At 33.3% G+C, this 23,885-nt stretch overlaps 1 protein-coding gene across 2 annotated transcripts in view; it reads left to right on the plus strand.

The window, feature by feature from the left end:
• Nucleotides 1–11,058, plus strand: part of LOC129227499 (protein misato homolog 1-like) — a gene marked incomplete at its 5' end in the record, with an annotated part of 36,186 nt that extends 25,128 nt beyond the window's left edge. For both annotated transcript variants that reach the window (XM_054862079.1, XM_054862086.1), the window contains 6 exon segments: nt 2,026–2,178; nt 3,323–3,454; nt 4,717–4,901; nt 9,526–9,609; nt 9,692–9,801; nt 10,784–11,058. In XM_054862079.1, coding sequence (XP_054718054.1) covers nt 2,026–2,178; nt 3,323–3,454; nt 4,717–4,901; nt 9,526–9,609; nt 9,692–9,801; nt 10,784–10,983 — 864 coding nt within the window.
• Nucleotides 11,059–23,885: the final 12,827 nt, after the last annotated feature.

Genomic DNA, 23,885 nt, shown 5'->3' on the forward strand with positions numbered 1-23,885 from the left:
TGTAGAAGGGCAGTTAAAATTGACGTAGTTTCAATTACATTCTGCAAAAAGAGAAGCTTTAATAAAGAACCAACTGGAGTCCCGGAAACTTATGCTACAACTAGATAGTAAGGACTTTCAAGCTATTTTAAGATAAATATTTTTAATTTTGAAAATTAATGATTATCATAAGCATTTTCGTAAATAAATGATTAATACTTGGCCAACCTTAAGCTGTTATATATATTTGTAATTTCTTTTTCAGTTTTTTAATGAAAATAGACTTTTTTCCTTAAATACGGTTTTTTCAAACACAATCCGGAGGCAAAAAATGAACTCTTAATCGAATGAAATTTTATATATAACCCTAAAACGTCATTTGGCACCTTTTTATTGCCCTGCTCGATGGAAATCGGATTTTTTTTTTTTTTTACTATAGGATGAAGACCCACCCTAATGTACATCATCTTTATTTTATGCAAGAAAAAATGGATATTTATACTTTAAAAATGAAATCTAGTAAGTAATACACAATTATTATAAGTCTTTTAGAGCATGATTAGTACGTTTTTAGTTAGTGTTCTAGTGTTTAGTTAGTATGCTGTTAAGTTAATTGCTATAAGCTCAAAAAGCAAAATGTTCACTAAGTAATCTTTCATAATAGAGTACCCCTCCCAATAACAGACAAAGTTTTTCGACTCAAAACTGTTTGATATTCAGAGGTACAACTGTATACTTTAAATTTCCTTTAAACTTGGTACTTTTCATGTATTTCGTGAATGAGAAAAACTATATTTTTTAAAATTTAAAAATAATGAATAATTTAGAAAAAAATTTGGTCCTTAAAAATTCTTATAGGTACTTAAGAAGTCCTTATTTTTCTTTCCCCAAAAGAGTATGAACCCTGTGTTTACATATGCTGGTTTTCAAATACATTTCTTTGCTTGCATGGTTATGATCAGAAAGTACCAAGTGCTTTTAGTAACCACAAATATGTTTGCTACGTAACAGTCTATTAAAATTCCATCTTGGATATGAGCAAGAATCTTGAAGTCTCTCCCCCCTCCCCATGCACACCCCTACTCATATGCAAAATTAAAGAAAACACTGCTGCTAATTAAGGAATTTCATATGCATTGATAATGAGTAAAAATACGACAACATGTATGCATGCAGAAATAAAAGCAATTAATAAGAGTTAAGAAACTCTGAAAACAGCTGCTTCGAGTTTATAAAAACAAATCCCTTCATCAGTGCATAAAAGAAAAATGGTACACAAAGTCTGATGACGGGTAAGTGAACTAGAAATGGAAGCCTCGTCTTACATTTCTTGTCATGTTTTTACTCATTTCATTGTACAAAGTTTTCGACTGTTTCTTTTACATGTACTGATATAATGTTTGCTTATTCCCCCCCTCCCAGTATACTTTGGAATTGTTGTTAGATTTATTAATTCTCTTATTTGTTGTTAGATTTAAACCTTTAAAGTAGTCTAAAACAATCAGTTTTATGTAAATGGTTTTATTTAATAATGTTTTTATCTATTTTACAGTTTGGCAAGTTTTGGCTCTTTGAGTTTTTATATAGACTGCTTTCTTTTAAATTCACTTGAACAGTTTATTCCTTGTTTTTGATGTGCCCTGTGTCTTCTTTATGTTAATTTTTTAGCATGTTATTTATTTGCTGTTTTTTACTTTTGGTTAAAGTAAAATTTGGTTTATATGAGAATATTGGTGAACTCTGCTTAATAGTTTAACAGTTCCTACTAAAGAGAAAACTAACAAGAGAAATAAATTTAATGTGAATGTTTCATAAATATAATGTAATTTTTTTCAGATTTTTTTTTATGTTGAATAATTTGATGTATTCAACATTACATAATTACATTTTATTTAATAATTTATTTGAATTGACATTGAAAAAATCTAAATGATTTGACATGTTGAGTTTAAAATGCATAACTATTTCTCAAAATTAGGTACCATTAACAGTTAGTCCTCACATGTTTTCTGCTTTAAAATCTCAATTAACTTTTTTACCTTCTAGGATGTGAGAAAACAATTACATCGATTATTTGCAGTGACAACGACATTAAGCAACCTGAATAGTTTTGCCACATGTTTTTCACCTTTATCATTATGTGATGATGTTGTAAGACAGACTGAACCATTTCGAAAGTTTCCTTATCTGCAATATAATGTAAGTTGAATTATTAACTTCAAGACTATATAACAGTGAGCTTTTAAAGTGAGCTCTAATCTGTAAGGAAACAATTAACTTTAAGGGCTTAATATCTCCAAACCAAGTTTGTTTATTCACAATATTCAATCCTTGACTTTTTTTCCCCCTTTATAGATAATCTTCCAATCTCAACATTTTTTTGGCTGTTTTTTTTTTCCTTAATTTTAAAGTAAGGGGTGATTATGTTATAAATATATTTCAGGGAATAGCAGTACAAGGGTAGATACAGACTAGCATTTTAGGGGGCGTGGGGGTCGTGCTGAAAAATATAGAGTTATGGGTACAAAAATTTTCTGGAAATGTTTGTGTGTCAATAAAAGGAAAATAGGCCAGGAATAAGGCACCTGCCTAAGATATAAACTTTATACAATTTTGGTGGAAATAAAAGTGTTACGTATTTATCATATTTACATAAATCAAACATGTAATTTTTCAGTATTTTTTGAGAGAGCAAAATACTGTGCATGTAGAAAAAAGAAGGGGCATTGAAAACCTGAATTCAACATGTTCCAGCTAATTTCATACATCCAATTAAAATAGTTTGCTATATAGGTACAAAAAAGAAAACATGGGAGAGTTTTCAGATGCAGTACAATACACTAACAGTGTTGTGTTAGTTCACCCAGCCATGCAATTTCAGTATTTTTCATCCTGTTTGGGTCACAGGTCTGTTAAATACATAATTTATAAAGATTAACGCAAATACTTTTGCATTTTATCCATAAAGTATTTGAACACTATGTGTAATAATATATTTACATAATATTCTACATCTTGCATGCAATTATTAAATTATGATCACATACAATAATGATGAATGGATAATATTGTCGATGGTTTGGGAGGGGGGGGTCAAAAACCCCATGACCCTCCCTTTGTGTTCGCCTCATAGCAGTATTCAAATAGTGCAATGAAGGTTGAGCATTACAGATTGAAAGAACAAAAAAATATATTTAGAGTTGTATTTAATCCAACACAAAGCTCATAACTGAGTACGACTGCATTAAATTTTAGAAAATTTACTGTTATATCAATGTTATAAGCTTTTGTCGATGGATATATATTTATTTCTTCCTCTTTCTTTCATTTTTTCTCAACAAAGGGAAACCGTTTGTATCATTCAAGTGCTATATTTGCTACTGCAATTGAAACACTCACCTCCCAGTGTCGTTTGAAACGCAGGAAATTCAGTCTATCTGATGTAACTTCTGGCATGTCTATGTATAGCAGAAAGGTAGGACTTTTATTTAAGGAAAAATTTGTTGTATACTTCAAGTTAAATTAGGGTTATTTACTATTGTAGTAAAACTGGCAAATTGCTTATAGTGCTAAGCAGTTTTATTGTAATAATAATATCTATTTGTTTTATGTATTGAAAATGTGTTTTTTTACAATGTTATGGCCATTGATCTGTAACACTAAGAGGGGAGCGAACTAATCGGTCCGTTTTTTGCCCAAGCGAGTATAGCAAAAGAATCGCACTTTTAACATTTAAACTCAAGTTTTATCATGTAAAGCCTTTTGTCATGCATTTTTCAAATCCTTAATATGTTCAAATCGTTGTGGCAAAAGAAGCAGTCTTTTGCCATTAAACAAGATGTTTTATAATGCAATTGGTTTTGCCAAACTCGCTCGAAATTCAGACCTTGAGCCTCACTGTAGAAGAATGGGAAGTTCTCTCTCCTCTTAGTGTTACAGCTCAATGGTTATGACAGACTTTTGATCTTTTTGAAACTCCTAATGTAATATGGTAAAATAATGAGTATTACTGTTACAGCCAACACATGTTATATGACTCAGGAGTGCCCATTCTCCAAAGAGCAATGGTACATCCCCAACTACTTTGAAGACCCCTAAAAACAATTCAGTCCCGTGCTGAAAAAGAGAACAATACCCCCAGTAGCCTACATAGACTTTGGTATACATTGACCCCTGCACCATAATTATTACGGGGGTGCTATGTACACCACTGAATACCCCCTCTACTTAATGTACTTTGCTGATAGTCTCATTAAAATATACTTGCAAATATGCACTATACCTGTCTGAAAAAAATGCTAAATATTTGAAATATCCACTAATTTTTATTTATTTATTTATTTTTATACCTAGAGAAAGTCAATCACATGTGAATAAAAAAGGATTGGCCATTTAAATTTTGCATTTTGTTAAGACACTAAATATAATATTACATTAATATCCACTAAGAAACTTGTATGCTTATTTACTTTGATTGCAGTAAATTACAATATGTTTTTCAAGAATTTCTGTTTTTAGGCAGTGGTTTTTGCCATGTAATATCATTTTTAATTCTGTAAATGTTAACAATAAAATGAAGTATTTTTCCTATTTTTTTTAAAAGAAAATATCCTACTTTTTGTCCATCAAAATGGGCAATGACCCCTGTGTTTCAGAAATGTGTTAAACATCTAGACATTTTTTAAACGGTCTATTTTGTCCGTATTATATTTATTCTTTTCCATTTATTTTGTTTAGCTTGTTTGCTCAAACATTGCCCTTCCTTTTCCTCTTGCTGAAGATGCTTATTTAAGCTGTATGGTGCGAAAGGATGTGCCAGAGTATTTTCCAGTATCATTGAGTCCATTCCATGACCCAGGCTCAGAAAAGAACCTCTTTCAATCAGCAGTTTTGAGAGGAATTCCTCACACCAAATTTCAGAAGTATAAAATATTTTGAGATTCACTTAAGATATAAAGTCATAAACTGAAATTATTTCTTTTATTTTTGCAGAATTTTAAAAATTGAACACTCCTATCTTAAAAAATCTATCATTTAAAATTAAGAATGCTCTTTTTTTGTAAGATATTTTATGAAACAAAATATTAGATGCAGCTATCATAGATACTTTTGTGAGCTCTTTTGAAATACTAAAGAATGAACAATTGCTCTTCGTGATTGTTATTGTTTTTTTTTTATTACTATTTCAGTTTAAATGTATTTTGTTTTGTGCTACCAAACTGTTACTATTATATATTCAAATTATTGCTTTAAATTTTAATTTTTAGATTTATGTATTGTTATTTTACTTTTAAGTTAGAAAGATATTAATGTATCTATTTATTCATTTTTTATCGGCTGTGAGGCATAGTGGCCTAGCAACAATGTTTAAGCATCAACCTCGTTCCTCTTTGGTCTTGGGTCCTGAACAGTGTTCAGTTGACAAATTTTTGAAATGCAGAAAATTGTCAGTAGCCATATCACATGATAAAGTGGCATGTTTAATTACCTGTGAGTGCCTGTTATACACAACAGGGCCGCCGTTTGGAAAGGGATACCGGACCTATAGCACTGGGGTCCGAAGCTTTAAGGGGCCCATGAGGTCATGAAACTGTTTGTCCAATAATAATGTTAACAGTTTCATTGGGGGAAAAAATGAGTTTCTGAATTTCTCTGAAAAAAATGGAATTTGATATTACTCAAGGATTGATGAATTGCTTTAAAAGCCATAAAATTTCATTAGAAGATTGCAGAGAAAAAGGGTTCGACAATGGGTCGAATATGAAGGCGCTGTGAAAAGAGTCAAAAGCAAAATCTTAAACGAAAACCCATTTGCTGTTTTTTCACCCTGTGGGATCCATTCACTAAATTTAATTGGACTAAGCTCAGTCATCTTAACTATTTCACTTTGCCCTACATATCCCTACTAGGGTGGAAGTATGCTAGTGCAAGGTGGCGATGGAAACTGAAAAAGGTTCCCTGATTAAGTTCACCTAATTTCCCTGACTTATGTTACCAATGATAACAGTTTCCTTGCTTTGCCCTACTTGAAAACCATTGCATATTAAGTAAAATGCAGTGTTTAAAACGTTTTAAGCTCTTAATTAAAAATGTATTTTGAAAAGATGCTCCTTTTCTAGTAGAAATAGTACACTAAATTACAGGGAAATATTATAGGAAATCTAAATCAAATACACTTTACTTCCAGTCAGAGGCGGCGATTGAGGCTGAAAAGTTGGAGGGGGGAGTCAAAAAGAAAAAAGACAACTAAAAGCCATAAGTCTTTTAGCGACAGCAAAAAAATTAAAAAAAAAAAAAAGAAAAGAAAAAGATAGAGATAGAGAGAGAAAAGTACAAAATTTTGCTAGGGCTGGTTTTGAGAGCAGATAAGTGGTAAATGACGTAAATCTAGCAAGTAAACTTATGTTTTTATTAATATTTTGATGAATTTTGTGCACATTCCCCAAAGAAACACTTAGACAGGAATTAGACTTACATTATTTACCACAAAGTATTTTGAGATGTCACAAACACTTGGTTATAATTCCATTGAACAAGTATGGCTTGTTTATTGAAAAACTGATGTTTGAATGATATTTTTGATTATTAATTTATGCTTTCTGGCGGTTGATTATCTAAATCAAATGTAATATATATGTGTGGTGTTAATTTCAACACTTAATTCAATGTTACTTAGAATTATATTACGCATGCCGGTACAATTGTTCTGCTTTAATTTTTACATAAGATGCTTTATATTTCAAAATTCGGAAGGTACTTTTTATTTCAAAATTCAGACTTTTCCTTGTACATCCGACTTTGCCTCACCGAAAATTCCTAAAATATCATGTTTCTTCACAAATCTCAGACATGATAAATTATCCAATTTTTACTGTATAAAGATTACTGTATTTAAAAATATTTTTTTATGCAAACTTCAAATTACAGTTTTTAAATTGACATTAAAACTGAAAAATTCAATTTTGAAGAACTAAGCAATGCAACATCACATATGAATGCAATTTTAAACTTTTCATTTTGGATTTAGTAGTCAGGTTGAGGAAATGAGTTGACAGTATAAAAATATGAAAAGGAGGTGGGGGGGGGGGGGGGAATCATGCAGGGCCCGTAAAATTGTAGTGTAATTTTGCATTCTGATAGCCCAGGTGCCAAGCATCTAGAGAGAAAACTGGGCTTCTCAAAATTCTCTGTGGCCTTAATAGTGATGCATAAAAGACTGAATGTCATAACTGGAATTGTACCAAATCTGAAACAGGAAAAGGTCTTTTACTAGTGATTGCAATACCAGATCAAAAATGTATATTGATTCCGTCATTAGAAATTTCTCTGAAAAGGATCAAAAACATATTTATTTGTTGCCATATTTTGTAACTTTTTGTAACAAGTGTACAATATGTACATAATCCGTTTGTAATAATGAGTGATTCTTTTTTCCTTTTATATGTATTTTTTACACATACAGTTATTGTTTTAGCTACAGCTTGAATGAATGTAAGTGTTATTGATCCTTTTAAGGTTTTGCATACAATAGCATCGTTTTTACCTAACTTTCGGATTATCCGTGGTTACCGTGCCCAAGGCCAATCCTAGAGTGTCGGTCGCCCGTGTGCAAAGGCCTAATGAGCCGCCCCTGAAGAGCAGTTGGAATGTTTTGACTAATACTTAACGCCCATATAAATCTTTCTTCAAATTTCTGTATCAAGTTCTAATTTAAAAAAAAAAAAGACAGAAGAAGGATGAATGGGGGAAGGATCGCCCCCAGAAAATATTCAAAATTGGCATATAAAAAATTGATGTAATTAATCTTTGGTTGCAAGGGCAAAAGAGTCAGGACCACAGGAACATTCAAAGTCCATGGGGACATTTTCAATATTGACGTCAAAAATTGCAATTTTGGGAAATTTTTTGAGACTTGAGGGGAAAGTAATGTTGGAGTTCTTTCCTAAAATTCTTTCAAAATTGATGTCAAATTGCAGCTATTTTTTGTGACCTTAGTTTAGGAAGGATCGGCGCTCTTCCTGAAAATTTTCGGAAACTTAAGTTTTAAACACGTTGTGGGTTATCTTTGTTGACGTTGCTGGAGGGAGGGAGATTCCGTCGTCTCCTATCGAAAGTTTTCGAAATATATGTTTAAAACTCAAATTTAGGCTATCTTTGGTGACGGTAAGGGGTCTGGTATCTTTCCTCCGGTAATTTATCGGTACTATTGTTTCAAAAACACATTTTTGGCTAGATTTAAACACGATAGAGGAAACTGGAAAATATTCCGAACTGAAATATTTTTCGGAATTAAAATAAATTTTAGGCTTTTTGTGAAGAAAGGGTTTTGGGGCTCTAAAAAGCGCAAATTTGTACTATCTTTGGTGACGTTAAGTAAATCGGGAAGCTTCAGCGGATCTTTCTGAATATTTTTCGATGTTAATATCTGAAAAATATAACTAAAGACTTTTCTCCGATTGATGGGGGATGCCGGATGCCCCAACGCTCTGAAAATTTATGTAAGCCATCCAGAGTTTTTTAAAAATGGAAGTCCCAAAATCGTATTTTAGGCATTGTTTGATAACGATGGGACAAAGAGCGGGCGGGGGTTCATTGTGCCCTCAAGAATTGTTTTTTGAAACTGAAGTCAATTTCAGGCTAGTTTAGGCAGGAAGGGTTTGGTGGCTTCACGTAACCATCTAAAAATGAAATTTTGAGCTTTAGTGATTACATTGGAGAAAAGAGGGATCTGCGGTATTTTCCCCTAAATTCTTCGAAACTGATGATTAAAAATCGCTATTTGAGTTTGTTTTTGAATACGCTAAGTGAGAGGGGGTGGAATTGGGAGCCTCTCTAGAGACACTAATTCAAACTATCTTTGGTAGTAATCTTAGGGAATGGATTTCAGGGCCCTCTACCGCAAAAATTTCGAAAAAGAAATTCAAAAAATACCATTGAGCAATTTTTGATGACGTTAGGAAGGACTGTCCCCAGAAAAGACATTTTGGATTTTGGAGCCATCATTTTTAGCCTATGTTTGATTACATTAAGGTAGAAAAGGTGAAGAAGAGACTTAATTGGATCCTTAAAATCAGTGGTTCAACCAGCGAAATTTTTCGAAATTAAAGTCCTAAAAACGCAGTTTGAAGCTTTCTTTAGTCTCGTCAAGGCATCCTTTTGGATCTTCGTTTTGGAGCCACTCTTAAAATTTGTAACCCGGGACAAGGGCCCTGTCCTCCTGCCTGATCTGAAACCGGGCAGTTCATTCGTGATTTTAATTAGAAAAAATTGCTGTAAAGGGGGAAATTAAAAATGTTAGTTCCTTGATTGACTCAGAGGGGAGTCAAAATTTTCTATTGTCTCTCCAGTCTTAAGAGTCAATAAAAGCTTGGGAGGCTGGGGGTAAGCATTAGTGGTCTTTAGAAGGCACCCTCTCATTAGAACATTTTTTTTTTTTTTTGCTTTGGCTTTCTTAATCTAACATGAAACAAAATGCAGTTTAGTGTGTTGCACTGACTACTTGTTTATTGTTAGAAATTGTCTTTTAATTAATATTTTCTTATTTAGGCGAGATATATGTCAACAATCTATTCTTCCTGTAGAAGAAGTGTTTGCTGATTATCTGAAAATATATTCTGCAAGTTATACAACGTAAGTGATTTTAAACATCTCTGATTTTATTTGAAACATATTTTTTCTCTATACTGCTTAATTCTAATAACTATTTTTGCAGAACTGCTACAGTATTTTCTGAAAAAATCAGTGTTGATTCACCATTTCCAAAAATTTTCAGTGAATTAGTTGGCACAACAGGGATTTTGAGTTCTGCTGCGAACAACAAAAGTGAGTTGAAAAATGCAAACAATTGTTGTTGTTTATTCATTTATTCAAATTTTTTTTAAAAATCCTGTCAATGATTTTAGTTTTTTTTTTTTTTTAATTATTTGCTGTTTGTGTGGGGTAGAGAGAGAGGGGGAAGAGGGAGGGAGGTTCAAAGAAACTTTTTTTCCAGCAAGAATCCAGGACGACACCCCCTATTTTTTTAAGACTTGCTAATTGTATTATGCTGTAAAAGTTTTAGCTTCTTACTCAAATTTTAAGAGGGTGCTCAATGACCCCTTATTTTGACATTAGCCATTGCATAGAAAATGTCACAAATGTAGAAACTTTTAATTTCCCCAGCTTTTTTTTTTTTGCAATTATATGCATATTACTCGGGTATATTATAATATGTAGCATTGTTTTTTCAGTTCAATGTATTTTTTTAACCCCTATCCCCATACTTATGATGTTTGGGGGAGGGTTTGAGCACCCTCTTTCAGTTGAAATAGGAAGCTAAAATGCTTCCAGTATATTACTATCCACAAGTCTGAAAATATTGAGGGGTGTCCTGTTATCTTGGGGAAACTTTTTTTTTTACATATATTTTTGAACCACCGTAGGGGGGGGGGGAGTAGTGGAAGTATTTTACTGAAAACCTGAATAATTTAAATTAATCTTGGTGATGATCTAAATGATTTGTGTTGCTGCATATTTTACATTCTACCATTGCATTTAAGTACTGTGTGTTCTGAAGTAAAAAAAAATAATTAAATGTGCAATTAAGCTATAAAATTGCAGTTTTTTTTGTGTATTTAAGATATTTTTCTATTGCATTATTTCTTTACAATGGCAACCTTTTTATTTGTTATATTATATTTTTCCTGCTTGTCTTTTAACAAAACACAATTATTTATTTAATTATTTTTTATGCATATTTTTTTTTCTGGACAATATGTAATTGCTAAAATTGTTTTTGATTTGATTTTCCAATTTTTTACACAAGGTGTGGACAAAGTTCCTGTAGCTGCTTCATTCAGCAGCTCTAACAGTGCAGCAACATTTATTGAGGATTTGCTGTCTCAAGTTTCCAAGACAAATTTTAAAGAATACGTGAAAAGTGCTGAATCATCTTTTGAAAAAGATGAGTTTCAAGAAGTATTGCAAAATGTGATTAGTTTGCAAGATAATTACCAGAACTATTGAAATTAAATTTTTGTTCAATGTAAATTTTGTATATGCTGTTCATGCATAATTTTCATTAAATTATTTTAAAATTAATGTGTTTATTGAAATTTCTCTTTTCAATTTTGATTCTAAAAAATTAATGTATTACTATTTTTGCTGTTCTTTGTTTCCAACAGAACCATTAAATTTATCTATTATACTTTCAAGAGGTATTTGATAGCTAAAAAACGTTTTTTAGTAGAATTGGGTTGCTTGGTGCAAGCAGAGGCGAATCATGCTATTGGTTTTGGAGGGGATCATTTTTCTGGGTACTGGCAGAAACAGGAGGTCAGAGAAAGGTCAGGAAATTTTGCTGAAAACTCAGCGACATACCGGGGGAATTTCGTAACAATAGTAAAAATTCTTAAACAAGAGGGGGAAAAAATCAATATTGCTAGATGTGCAGATGAATACAAAATAAAAATAATTAAACTTCAAATATTAACATTGTTTCAAGTGTTCGTTTAAAAAAAAGTATTTAACAGTACTAAAATTTTTATTTAACAAAAAAGGTAGTGATTTTAAAAGGTAATTATAAAATGCATGATTCATCTTAATGTGAGGTGCAGCCATCAGGTAAAAAAGGTTGGGCACTACTAATAGATATTAATAACATAAAAGTCAGTAGAAATTTTCCTGTTTAATTTCCTAAACATTGCGGATGCACAGGAGATATAAATCTTGGTGTTTCATGCATCCTACCTCACCACTTATGTTAAAGGGAGAAAAACTCGCATCACCATTTAAGGGTTTAGGAGGAAAGGGGGTGGAGATGCAATATTGCAATATGGTCTTTGAATCTGCCAAACCGTCAGAGAAATTTTGCCGAATAAGAAAAATATATCTTGGGAGGTCATACTGAACTTTCATTGAGATTGTGACCATAACTCTCTTGCATTAATAGCCTGGCTCAAATAAGTGGACTTCCGATCTGCTGAGGCTTAAATGATTCCGTTTGTTATAATAGGGTTGAGTGAAGCAGTAACTGTTACAGTAATGGTTATTGGTGTTGTTCCAGTCAAAGAATTTTTCCTCTTTCAACCCGAACATAAATGAGATCGTCCAAGCTTAAGCAAAAAGTTACCAGAGCCACACTATAATGAGCAAGTCTACTTCAGCGTTGGAAAATTAGCAATTTCTAAAAACACTGCACTTTCGGTTTCCGGAATTATGAGAAACCCTTTAATCCATCATAAAGTTTAAAGCTAACAAATTTGTTGATATAATAAAAACATGATTTGTGTTGTAACGACGTTTGCTTATTATAAACCAGTGCTGAAGCTAGAAAAAAAGAGAGAAGTAAATAAAAAAAAAAAAAAATTCAAAAACATCCAGCATTCATTTGAATTTTGATGTCTTTAATTATTAATACAGAAATTATATGCTTGAATGAAGTTTTGCTGTTTATCTATAAAGGTGTTTTTTCCTGAAAAAACATAATTTTGCACCCACCCCTCTTTTTTTAAATGTAGAGTCTGCAAGAATCCTAATGAAATCCCGAACAAGAAGACCACCAACAAGATGAATGGATGATATTAAAAATGACTTTAAAAATTTAAATATTAAAAACTGGCAATGAGATGCTGCATATGTTTGAGTTGGAGCTAGCAAGCTGTCGAAGCAGCCAAGAGCTGCAATAGGCTGTTGCACTTGTAAAGAAGAGGAAGTCTGCTTCAGTTAATTCCTGAACAAAAAAAAATGAATAAAATCACACCCCAGACGATTTGTAACTATGATAATGAAAATTTCACTCTTTAAATAAATATAAAAAACAACTGGCAATCTGAAAAATCAGTGCAACATCCACTTTGGTCGAGTGAGGGTGATAAGCAATTCGTAATTGCTCAAAAAAGGAGGGTGGGGGGACGCACAGATTATAGGATAGATGTCATTGTTGACAAATCGTCGTTAGGGAAAAAAAGGTCAGTTTAGAGCACTTATGCCAGCTTTAATAATTTAAAAAGCAGACATTTATTTCATTTTAAAAAAGTGGTTTGAGACTAAATCATATAAAATTTACATTATTTTTTATTGCTTAAAAATATTTACGGGAACCGCATTCCACCCCAACCAGTAGTGTAACTAGAGGTTGGCAGGAGTAACTCTCAACAGGGGCGCCGCAGCCAGGGGGCAACATTTTGACTGATTAAAAAAAAATTTTAAGTTTTTTTTTTGATAATAGAATTTTAAAATTGCTTTAAAAAATTTGAAAAAAAAAAAAAAAACTTGCAAGAAAAAGAGCTAGGATGGATATAATATATATATATATATATATATATATATATATATATATATATATATATATATATAATATACACATACATATAACATCTTCAGAGAAGGAACATTGGGAATCATTGAAATAATTATAAAAATGAAAATTACGATGCTACGGAGGAGGTCACAATGACCTCCGGTGATTTCTCATGTGGGTGACCCTGGAGGTGCAGGGGTGCAATTTCTTTAGTTTGCCAGGGGCGCTGGACCCCATAGTTATGCTACTGATCCCAACTGCAGTTGATTAATTGGTTTTATGGAGCAAGAGCCTTGATAGGCTATACTGCGCTAAACAGACCTAAAACTTCTAGAACTTTGAAAAGCTTTGCCGAAATTCATTCATTTTCGAAGTTTTTAACTCTGAATTACAAGCAAAAAGAATAAAATGAAAACTTTTGAGCAGATAAAAAACATGAATAACAGAGCAAAAAAGAAACGAGAACTATGTATGACAAAAGGACGAACATCAAATTGAAGGGAGATTCAATCTCCTGAAGGAAGAGGAACGATTGAATCGTCAGGTTAAGAAGTCTAAAAATGAAATTTTTGAGAAATCGAACTAATTTGTATAAGTAGTAGAGTTTTCTTTCAACGACCACTTAATTTTTACTGGGACTTAAGAACCCTATTTAAAACACAGAACAGAGTAATTGAAAGCAATTTATGTCTGCCCAAAATGTATGCAAAGCTAAAAGAAACTATTGGATTTATTTTTTCCTTAAAACTTATGAATTGCCAACAGGGTAAAAAAAGTAAATTGCTGTAAAATTGAAAATGAAAATATTTTTTTCCTTTTGATTACAGTATAAATTATGTGAAAAATATAAAGACTAAGACAAAATTTAAAAGGGGCGCACACATTAATTTTTCAAAAAGAAAGGGGGCAGGATTGAAGGTCTGTCATTCTCATATCATACTCCAACATGCATTCAAACACATCCTTTTGATTTTATCGATTGGTGGGAACAAAAAACATTTGAAAATAAAATATTGAATAATTACTTAGCATTAGTTAATAAAATTAATTTATTAATAACAAATACAAAATTAAAACAATAGAAAGCACAAGAATGGATGTATTTGCTTTTTTCATTATTAAAAATAAAAAACAGCGAAGTATAATCATTATAGAACAATTTATGTTCCCATACAGTTCGATTTTGCAGGGAAAGAAAGAGAGAAATTTTTTTTTATTTTTTCGTTTATTAAATATGAAATTATTGTTACCCTTGCTCAGTGGCGTAGCTAGTGTTTGCCACCCAGGGCGGTTCCTCAATTTGCCGCCCTTTCGTTGTGAAATAGCTAATACATTAAACTGTCAAGGGTGTTTAAATTAAAACTAGAAATTTAGTTAAAGAAAAAAAAATACGTAATTTATTTCTACATACATGCAAAAGAAAAAAGGGGGGGGGGGGGCTTAGAGAAACTTGCTAAATTTACTTAAAAAATCGAAAGTTTTTGGCAATTTTCAGTAAAGTAAAAGGAAAGGGCGGGTTGGGTTTGCTCCCGATTTTTTTTAAAACTAAAGTCTTTTTTTAGTGTTTCTTTGTGAACGTTAGGGGATCGAACACCTCAAGGAAATGTTCCAAAATCAAAGTTTAAAAAGCAGCTTATGCTGCTTTGTGGAGAGGTTAAGAAAATCGGGAATGGTCGGCAATTCTGAAATATGCAATTTTAGGCTATCTTTGGCAACGTAATTACGTGTGTATTCTTGTATGCACAAGAGGAGAGAGAGGAGCTGAGATTTCTTGTTGAAATATTTAAAAAATTGAAATCAACTTTAAGGGTATCTTAGGTAGTTTGGTGGAACGGGGAAGGTTCGTTTTTTTTCTTCGTTCGGTATCAAAGTCTCAAAAACGCAATTCTAGGCTATATTTGGTGACGTTAAAGGGTTCCCTAACACCTAACGGCACCAAAAATGTTGCGAAGCCAGGTGGCACTCTCATGGAAAATTTCCGTAATTGACGCCCGACTTTTAGGCTTTGTTGAATGTTGATAATGTTATGAGCAAAAAGGAGCAGAGGCAGGTTTCCCTCCCTAAATTTTTCTTAAAAATGAAGATCATTTTAGGGTTTCTATGAGCGAAATTTTGGGCTATATTTGGGAACGTTAAGAAAAAGTCTGAGGAGTGCTGCTTTCCTTCCTCGAAATTTTTCAAAATTGAAGTTTCCAAAACGCAGTTTTAATCTTTGGAGACACCGCACGTCAGCGGTTCTGACGTGCGGTGGAGGTCCGCACGTCAGAACCGCTGCGGACCTCCACCAGAGTTTCCTCTGGCCTCGTCCTGAGTTTGGAGACATTAGATGGGGCGGGGTTGGGGGAGGGGGGGTGACTAAGGTATCTCTCTCGGAAGAATTCCGAAACTGAAGTTCTAAAAATATATTTTAAGGTATCTTTTCGCACGTTAGGAGATAAAGGATAGCCAAGGATCAAATGCTGTATTCGCAAATTGATTTTGAAGTATCGAAGTTTTAAAAACGTAATTTTAACCAGAGCCGTGTCCAAGGGGAGGGTTTTAGGGGTTAAACCCCTCCCATTGGGGAAGAGAAGAAGTAGAAGTAGAATGCACGCATTTGACTTAAAACTTTAATGTCAAACAATTTGTGTACAGCATCGAAAAGAAAAACGTTCTCTTTGATGTTTCTTGGTAATTTACAACTGTCCTCTCTTTACCCACAAAATCCTATTTTGGAAAAACAGTGATGGAGGAACCCTTGGATGGGCTGTCAATCCTTCACTGTGTTTAATATTGTTTCTTATAAAGAGGTTATGATGACTTCATATTTCACAAAGAGAGAAACATGATGCATTATAATTTTAATGCTAATGAAAATATCCCGACCAAACTTCAAAATGCATATATATGAATACATATTTTCATCTAGTATATTTACAAATTTTCAAATTGGCGGCCTTTAGTTTTAATAAAGCTTTAAATGTGTCACAAAATTTTTGGCTATGGGCAGCAACTTATTTGCTGATAATTTATCCCATTCCATGCATAAGAATTTCTTTAGGGATGCCAAAGTTTTATGTGGTTTAGCTCACACTCTTGTCTCCAAGACCTTCTTTCATTGTTGAGCGGCGTCAACGACTCCAATCTTTCATAGTTTTGAGGTGGAATAAGTGCTAGTGGGAAAACATCACTTGTTTTTGTTGATCAAGGGATAAAAATTAATCAAGAAACATATCGCAAACTCATTTTGGAAGATGCTGTCTTGCCTTGGTCGCAAAAGTTCTTTGGAAACAAACGCTGTATCTACCAACAGGATTCCGCAGCTGCACACAGAGCTAAAGATTTGTGCAAGACACATTTTCCGGACTTCATTGGAGCTCTCGAAAGGCCACCGAATTCATAGGCGGATTTAGGACTAAGTTAGTTCCTGGGGGGGGGGGGGGGGGGGGCAGGAGCAACATTTTTAATTGCTCTCCCACCCTCTTCCACGTTTCTGTCTGTTTTCTGTGATGCATAACGCCATTCTTTACTTTTTTATGTGTCGTTTTCATTACTGTGTGTAATGATGCTGTCCGTTTTGAATTGACCTTAAAAGCGAGGGGGCTGGTATTAAGAGAGTGATGCAGGGCTCCCTTTTAAGTGGGACATAGAATATCTCTAATTTTGGGGGGCCCGGGGGTTACTCCCCCGGAGGAAATTATATAAAATGGATATAAAATTCTGCATTTTGATGTCTTATAAGGGTTAGTTGGAAATAATAGGCAAATATATTTTTTAAAGTTTTATGCTTTAAAAGTGCTTTGTGATGCAAGTTAATACTTTAAAAGAAATGGTGCACAGATTTAGAGAATAGGTATCAAGAGAGTAACATACTACCCATTTGAACTATTCTTAATTTATACACTTGATAAGAAATAAAATTGAAGCACACTTTGCTTAGGAGTTTCAAAGACTTGTCTAATTATTTTCAAGGTTTGGTTGGTTAGATTGGGTTTTTGACTCAAGAGCCCTGGTAGGCTATACTGCGCTAATTCTTTTCGGGGATTTTAGAACCTATCAATAATTTGCACTTTCCAGTCTCTGAAATTGAGTAGTAGATTATACAGTTTCACAGTATTGTTCTTTGTAAGAAACGGCTATTTTACGTTTAAAAGAAAAAATAATTTTTTTTTAAATTTCTCATTATAACTTTTTATTAATTATAAATAGTACAGAAAACGAAAAGGAATAGGGCTAGTGTATCATTTTTCCCCGGGCTAAACAGATTAACAAGATGCAGTAAAAGTAAGATAAAAGCAATCAATACAAAAGAATTTCCAAAATTCTGCATTTGGGAATAAATAAATAGCAAGCTATGAAGCATGTGAGTCAAAAAAAAAAAAAAAAATTATTTCAACTAATATGTTACATACGCGAGAACCATGATTTTTACATTTTTGATGCAGGATGTAGCAAGGAGCTGAATTTGATACATTTTGGCATTCCTCCTCCTACAATTTGTTAGAAATTTTAAAATTTAAGGTTTGTAGCCAAACGTTTCCAAATATTCAAGGTTTTCAAGTACTTGAAAATGAAATTAGTTTTTCAAGCACTTTCCATTTTTTTAAGGAACAAATCACAATTTTATGGGAGTTAGGGGCCCACTTCAAAGCAGGGACCCTAAGTTATAGCTTGTTTATTTTATAGGCAAATCCGGCACTGCATTAATTCACTCTTACCTGCAGATTTTTGTTTTATTTTTTGTAATTGTAACGAAAATTCGTCAGTTTTTACAGTCAAAGGATTTTTACGATTTTACCAATCTGTGTAAGGTTTTTATCGGTTTTTAACAAATTTCAACAAATTTTTCCGAAACTTTTGATGACTGAACTACTCAGATTCCAATAATGACAATAACTGTCTCATTTAGACTTAGATGATTATGACTTACCTTAATTTTTAAACAGTATATAGAAAGTAAGGAAAATGGTACTTTCCCTCTAAGTAAAAAGATTCAATTAATCAGAACGTTCAGATAACTGAAGTTTATTTAGTTTGCGATAGTATTTACTTTTCTTTCTCAAAAAAAAAAAAAAAAAGGCAAGCCGAAAATTTTTCAAGCGCATAAAGTACAGTTCTAATTATTAGTTTCATATATACAAATTTTTTCCTTTAAAAAATAAAGAAAACACAGTTATAAAAACATTTCATCAGGTAATAATGCAATCTTACAAGAGTTGTGCAAAATTTTCGTGCCGGAAATATATCTCCCTCTTTTTTTTTCTTTTATTCAGACGTTTTCCTTACATTGTATGATTCTGGAAAATCAGAAATTTAGTTTTGAACTGCTAAGGATTGAGATTCCTATTTTTTTCACCTAAAAAAATTAACGCATTGTTTACAGTGATTTTACGTTCTGTTTGTTTAATGGTTGGATAATTTTTCCAGTTTTTTGTTTCATTGTTACATACATTCGTTGATTACGGTGTTAACTGTTACATTTGATAGTATTTTGCTGTACAAAAACCTTTTAGCTATGTACTTTTGCAATAGCATACATTTCAGATCAGCCAATTTCATTTGAACGTGTGGATCCAGAAGGTTCTTCAAAATCTTTCGTCTGCAACAACCCAAAACATCTAGTTTTTGAAATCACGCAAACTGAAAATAAACATTCTGAAAAGAGAGAAAACAAATCGTAACGAGTAGATCGTACTGTTAGCGCAAATTGGGGATTGGGGAGGGAGGGTCCCAAACGTCAATTATTATAAGTGTTGCAGCTGAATGCATAGCTCGTTTAGCCTATATATTTTCATTCATATACTTGTCAAAATGGTTTTCAGTCCAAAATAGTAAATTTAGACTAATTTCCAGTACCCCAGTGACAGCTGTACTATTTGTATTTAATGTTCGGTTTTCTTCATTTTCTTTGCTCCCTTCAGAAAAGGACATTCGCTATTCTCTTCATTTTAATTAAACTATTCAAAAAAGAAGAAATCATGATTTTTTTTTTTGTTAAAGGATTTTGGAAGATAAGTTGTTACTATATAAACTCCTCTCAAAACTGGGGGCATTTCCCCCTCCCCCCCCCTATAAATCCACACATGCTCTTCTGAACTATTCAAAAACGAAAAAATAATGATTTTTTTTTTCATTTTTGGAAGATGTGTTGTTAATACATAAAGTCCTCCCAAAACGGGGGAGACATTGCCCCCCTCTGCCCCCCTCATAAATTCGCCCATGACCGAATTCCCAAGATTTGCACCCAATAGATTATTCTGTTTGGTCCATCTTGGAGACAAGGGTGTTTGCTAGACCTCATAAAACTTTGGCATTCCTAAAGAAATCCTTACGCAAGGAATGGGGTAAAATATCATTGAGTTGCAGCCCATAGCCGAAAATTTTGTTAAATGTTTAGAGCTGTGTATTAAAGCTAAAGGTAGCCACTTTGAAAATTTGTCAATATAAATCGACGAAATAATGTTTTCATATTTATGTTGAAGTTTGGTCGTAATATTTTCATTAGCATTAACATTGGAGTTATGACGTATCAAGTGTGTCCAAGTTATTTCTTGTCACCCTGTATATGTCATAAAATAATTTGTGGAATTTTTGAGCAATCACGATTGCTTATTGTTCTCACTTGACTGTTTTTGGCGTGCTATGATTTTATTTTCCCGCCAGCACCCTCAGCAGCATCACCGTCGACCGGCTCCTCACGATGCTGCTCCTCTAGCGAAAGCCATCTCTAGGTTGCGTCAGTATCCTACACTTACACGCATACATACATACACGCACGTACAACCAAACACATACACACACACATACATACACCTATACACATGCATAGATACAGACACCTACACATACACACACAACTACCCACACACTCATGCCTGCACACAGACACAAACATATGCCTACACACACATACACATCCCCCCCACACACAAACACTCATACACACAACTACCCACATACTCGTACACAGACTCATACACAAACACACACGCCTACATACACACACACACACTCGTGATTGCGAAAAACATAATTTGAATTCCAGAAGTCAAAATTCAAATTAATTTTTTATAATTATTTGTTACAATACACCGCACAGTAAACATATGAGGTTTGAATCGAAACAAGCTGTATAAGGAATGTATGATGTGGTTACTACTAGCGCAACCAGAATTTACCATTTGGGAGGGCAGACAGTCCAGACATGTATATAAAAATACAATAATAGAATGAATGTTATTACTTAAAATCATAACTTCTGGGAATTTGGACCGTCCCCCCCCCCTATTGCTTCCCTCATTGTGACTATTAAATAGAAATGAATTATTTGGGGAACACTGTTGTATTTTCCTGACAATGCAAGAAATAATGAAAAAACATGGAAACCAAAATTGCTCCTTTTATGAAATTCTGGACACGGGCCTGTTGCAGGGTATAATTTCAGAACATAAAAACTGATATACGTTCTGCATTATAAAAGAATTTGTGGAGAGTTTTTACTGTATTTATTGCATATTTATCGCAGCGTGAACAGATTTAATTAAAACGAAACAAATATGGTTTGATTAAAACGAACCTGTAAAATGAAGGAATTCTTTTGTCACTTGTGCAGCCATAATTATTCTGCTGGGGGGGGGGATGTACAGCATTTTTTACAGGTGTATAAACGCCATTCTGAGATCAGCAATTTGTCGTAAAACTAAAGTTTGGGAAGGGTTGAATTGTCCCCCCCCCCCCGCCCACAGATAAAATTAAAAACCCCTCCTTTTATGAAAATCTGGACACGGGCCTGATTTTAACTATATGTTGAGATTGTAGAAGAGAGTGTAGGAGTTTTATCCCGAAAACTTTTCAAAATTAAAGGCCTAAATATGTACTTTTTGGCCGTGCTTGCTACGTTAGAGGAAAAGACAGGGTTTGGGGTTCTACCCAGAAATTTTTAAACATTCAGGTCTAAAACTATTTCTAAGCTATCTTTGGTGATACAGTGAAACCTGTGTAAGTTGACCACTTGCGGTGCACTACTTGAGTGGTCAACTTAAACAGGTCAACTTACAGAGGTTGCATTACATGATATAGATCTAATTCTGTGCTTGAAAACAGCGGTCAACTTAGGCAGGTAGTCAACTTACAAAGGTGGTCAATGTTACAGGTTTTACTGTATTAGGAAAAGAGATAAAAGATTCGAGAGCTATCCCTGCTAAAAACATTTTGAAGCTATATTTAACGCTGTTGGACTACAGAGTTGAGACGTTCCCAATCGGAATTATTTGAAACTGAATGTTCTAAAAAGCAATTCTAGACTATGTTTGGCTAAGTTGAGAGACCAAACCAAATGTTGAAAAATGAAAGTCGCTTACCTTCCATAACAAATAGACTAACATGTAATCCAAAGTTGTCGGATAGATTTTCTACACTCAAAAGCGAGAAATCAACTATCTCTTTCAATTCTTTTGAAATAGAGAACTTTTGTAATGAATGAGAAATCAAAGTAAACTCTGCAACATATAAAGCCACCCAAGTGATAGCAATAGATTGTTTCGTGCACCATTTTTCATCTCCCCCTCCCTTTCTTATTCTTGTCACCATTTTCCTCAAAAAAAAAAAAAAAAGTTTCGCTAGAAAGTTTTCAAGAAACTCTCTTAAAATCCAGTTTTAACTCTTTCCTTTATGAAAATTGGAAAATTTCACTGTTTCTTTCCTCCTTGGAGTTAACTTCTGCAGTCTTAGAAAACATTGGTCCCATGACTGTCCACTGCCGCGCCCTCAGAAAAAAAAAAAAAAAAACAAGGAATTGTACTGATATCAAGAAAGACTTTTGAAAGAAAGCAGAAAGTTTTGTATAAAAGAAATTTTTTAATCTGGTAGTGACACAAAAGTCTTTCATTTCAGAGATTTTCTTTTTGTCTGCAGTAACACACAGATTAAGTTCATAATTTCCTTATTTAAAAATACGTTCATTTTTTTTCACATCAAAATGGTTAATTTGCCGCCCCTCGAAAAGTGCCGCCCGGGGCGGACCGCCCCCTCCGCCCCACCCTAGCTACGCCACTGTCCTTGCTTGGAACTATTTTACGTACTACATACATAGGATCAAGGGCGATGGGAGAGGTCCGGACCCCCTGAACCCTCCCCTTGTAGTGCGCCACTGATTGAATGCAATGAAGATATACAACATTAATCATCCACTGATCGATCTTCATAATGGTGGGAAGTTGTACGTCAAGCCAGCATTAACTCGTAGAGTGGTTGCTTGTCATCCAGAATATATTTGATTATTTTTTTGAGATCCACCAAAATTTTGCTATTGAATAGCGTATCAAATAAATAGCAGGCAGTTATGCAATGTGTACTTGAAAAAGCATACTGCAGATGTCAGTATTTCGAAACAGAAAATGTCTGTGTTTTATTTATTGAATTTTGGGTTTTTTTTTTTTTTTTTTGAAATACTTGAGGTACCAGTACTTAAGTAAATTAGCAATTTCGAGCAAAGTGTTTGTTACATAACCGAATCAATTCATTATATTCCTCAGATGTGCATATTCGGTCCTAACTTTTTTTCCTTGAAATATAATAGAAAAATAAGGTTGAAGGAGGAAATAAGTTTGGAATTCATTCCCTTCCTAAACCTTGCGCTAAATTCTAAGTGCTATACCTGCCTGTATAGGGACTAGTTTTTGTTTCTTCTTTACCACTCATGTGTAAACCAATGCTTGGAGATAATTTAGAGTTTAAAAATTCATTCCCTTCTTAAACCTGACGATTCAATTTGAGACGAGGACATAGGCGGAGTTTAAGAAGGGTAAAAATGTAAAAACATTTATTCTCCAGCCATTAATGAATAAGTTATTAAAAATGAAATATTTTAATGACTCTAATCTGCCCTGAAATCAGTTTCCCTGGAGAAAATATCCTCCTAATCCATGGGGAAAATATCTGAGCGCCCCCCCCCCCTACAATTTCGCGTATGGGTGCCCTTGAGTTCCTGGAGGGTGCAGGTTTTTTTTTATTATTTTTTTTGAACAAAATTTTTTATTGCCCCTCCCCCCGCCATGTTAAATCTGAAATTAATTTTTGAAGTGCTAGGGGTTGAGATTCCTACTTTTTTTTTCCAAAAAAAAAAAAAATCAATGGATTGTTATAGTTCTTTTACTTTCTGTTTGTGTAATGGTTGGACAATTTTCCCAGTTTTTCATTGTTACACTAATTTGTTGAGTATGGTGTTAACTTACATTTAACAGTATTTTGCTGTGCAAAAACTTTTTAGCTCCGTACTTCTTTTGCTATAGAATTCACTTCAAATCAGCGAATTTCATTTGAACATATAAAACCAGAAGGTTCTTAAAAATCTTTCGTCTATAACAACCCAAAATATCTAGCTTTTGAAATCATGCAAATTAAAAATAATCATTCTGAAAATAAAGAAAACGAATCATAACGAGTAGATAGTTCTGTTAGCGCAAGGGGTTGGGAAGCTTTTTTCCCTTTGTTTTAGGCTCTAATTTGTTAAAATAATCGTCAATTTTTTTTAAATATTGCAGCTGAATGCATAGCTTTTTTAGCCTATATTTTCATTTATATATTGGCCCAAATTGTTTTCAGTCCGAAATAGTCAACTTAAGACACATTTTCATCACCCAAGTGACAC

Source organism: Uloborus diversus, chromosome 1 (genome assembly GCF_026930045.1).
Source record: "Uloborus diversus isolate 005 chromosome 1, Udiv.v.3.1, whole genome shotgun sequence".
Taxonomy (NCBI): Eukaryota; Metazoa; Arthropoda; class Arachnida; order Araneae; family Uloboridae; genus Uloborus; species Uloborus diversus.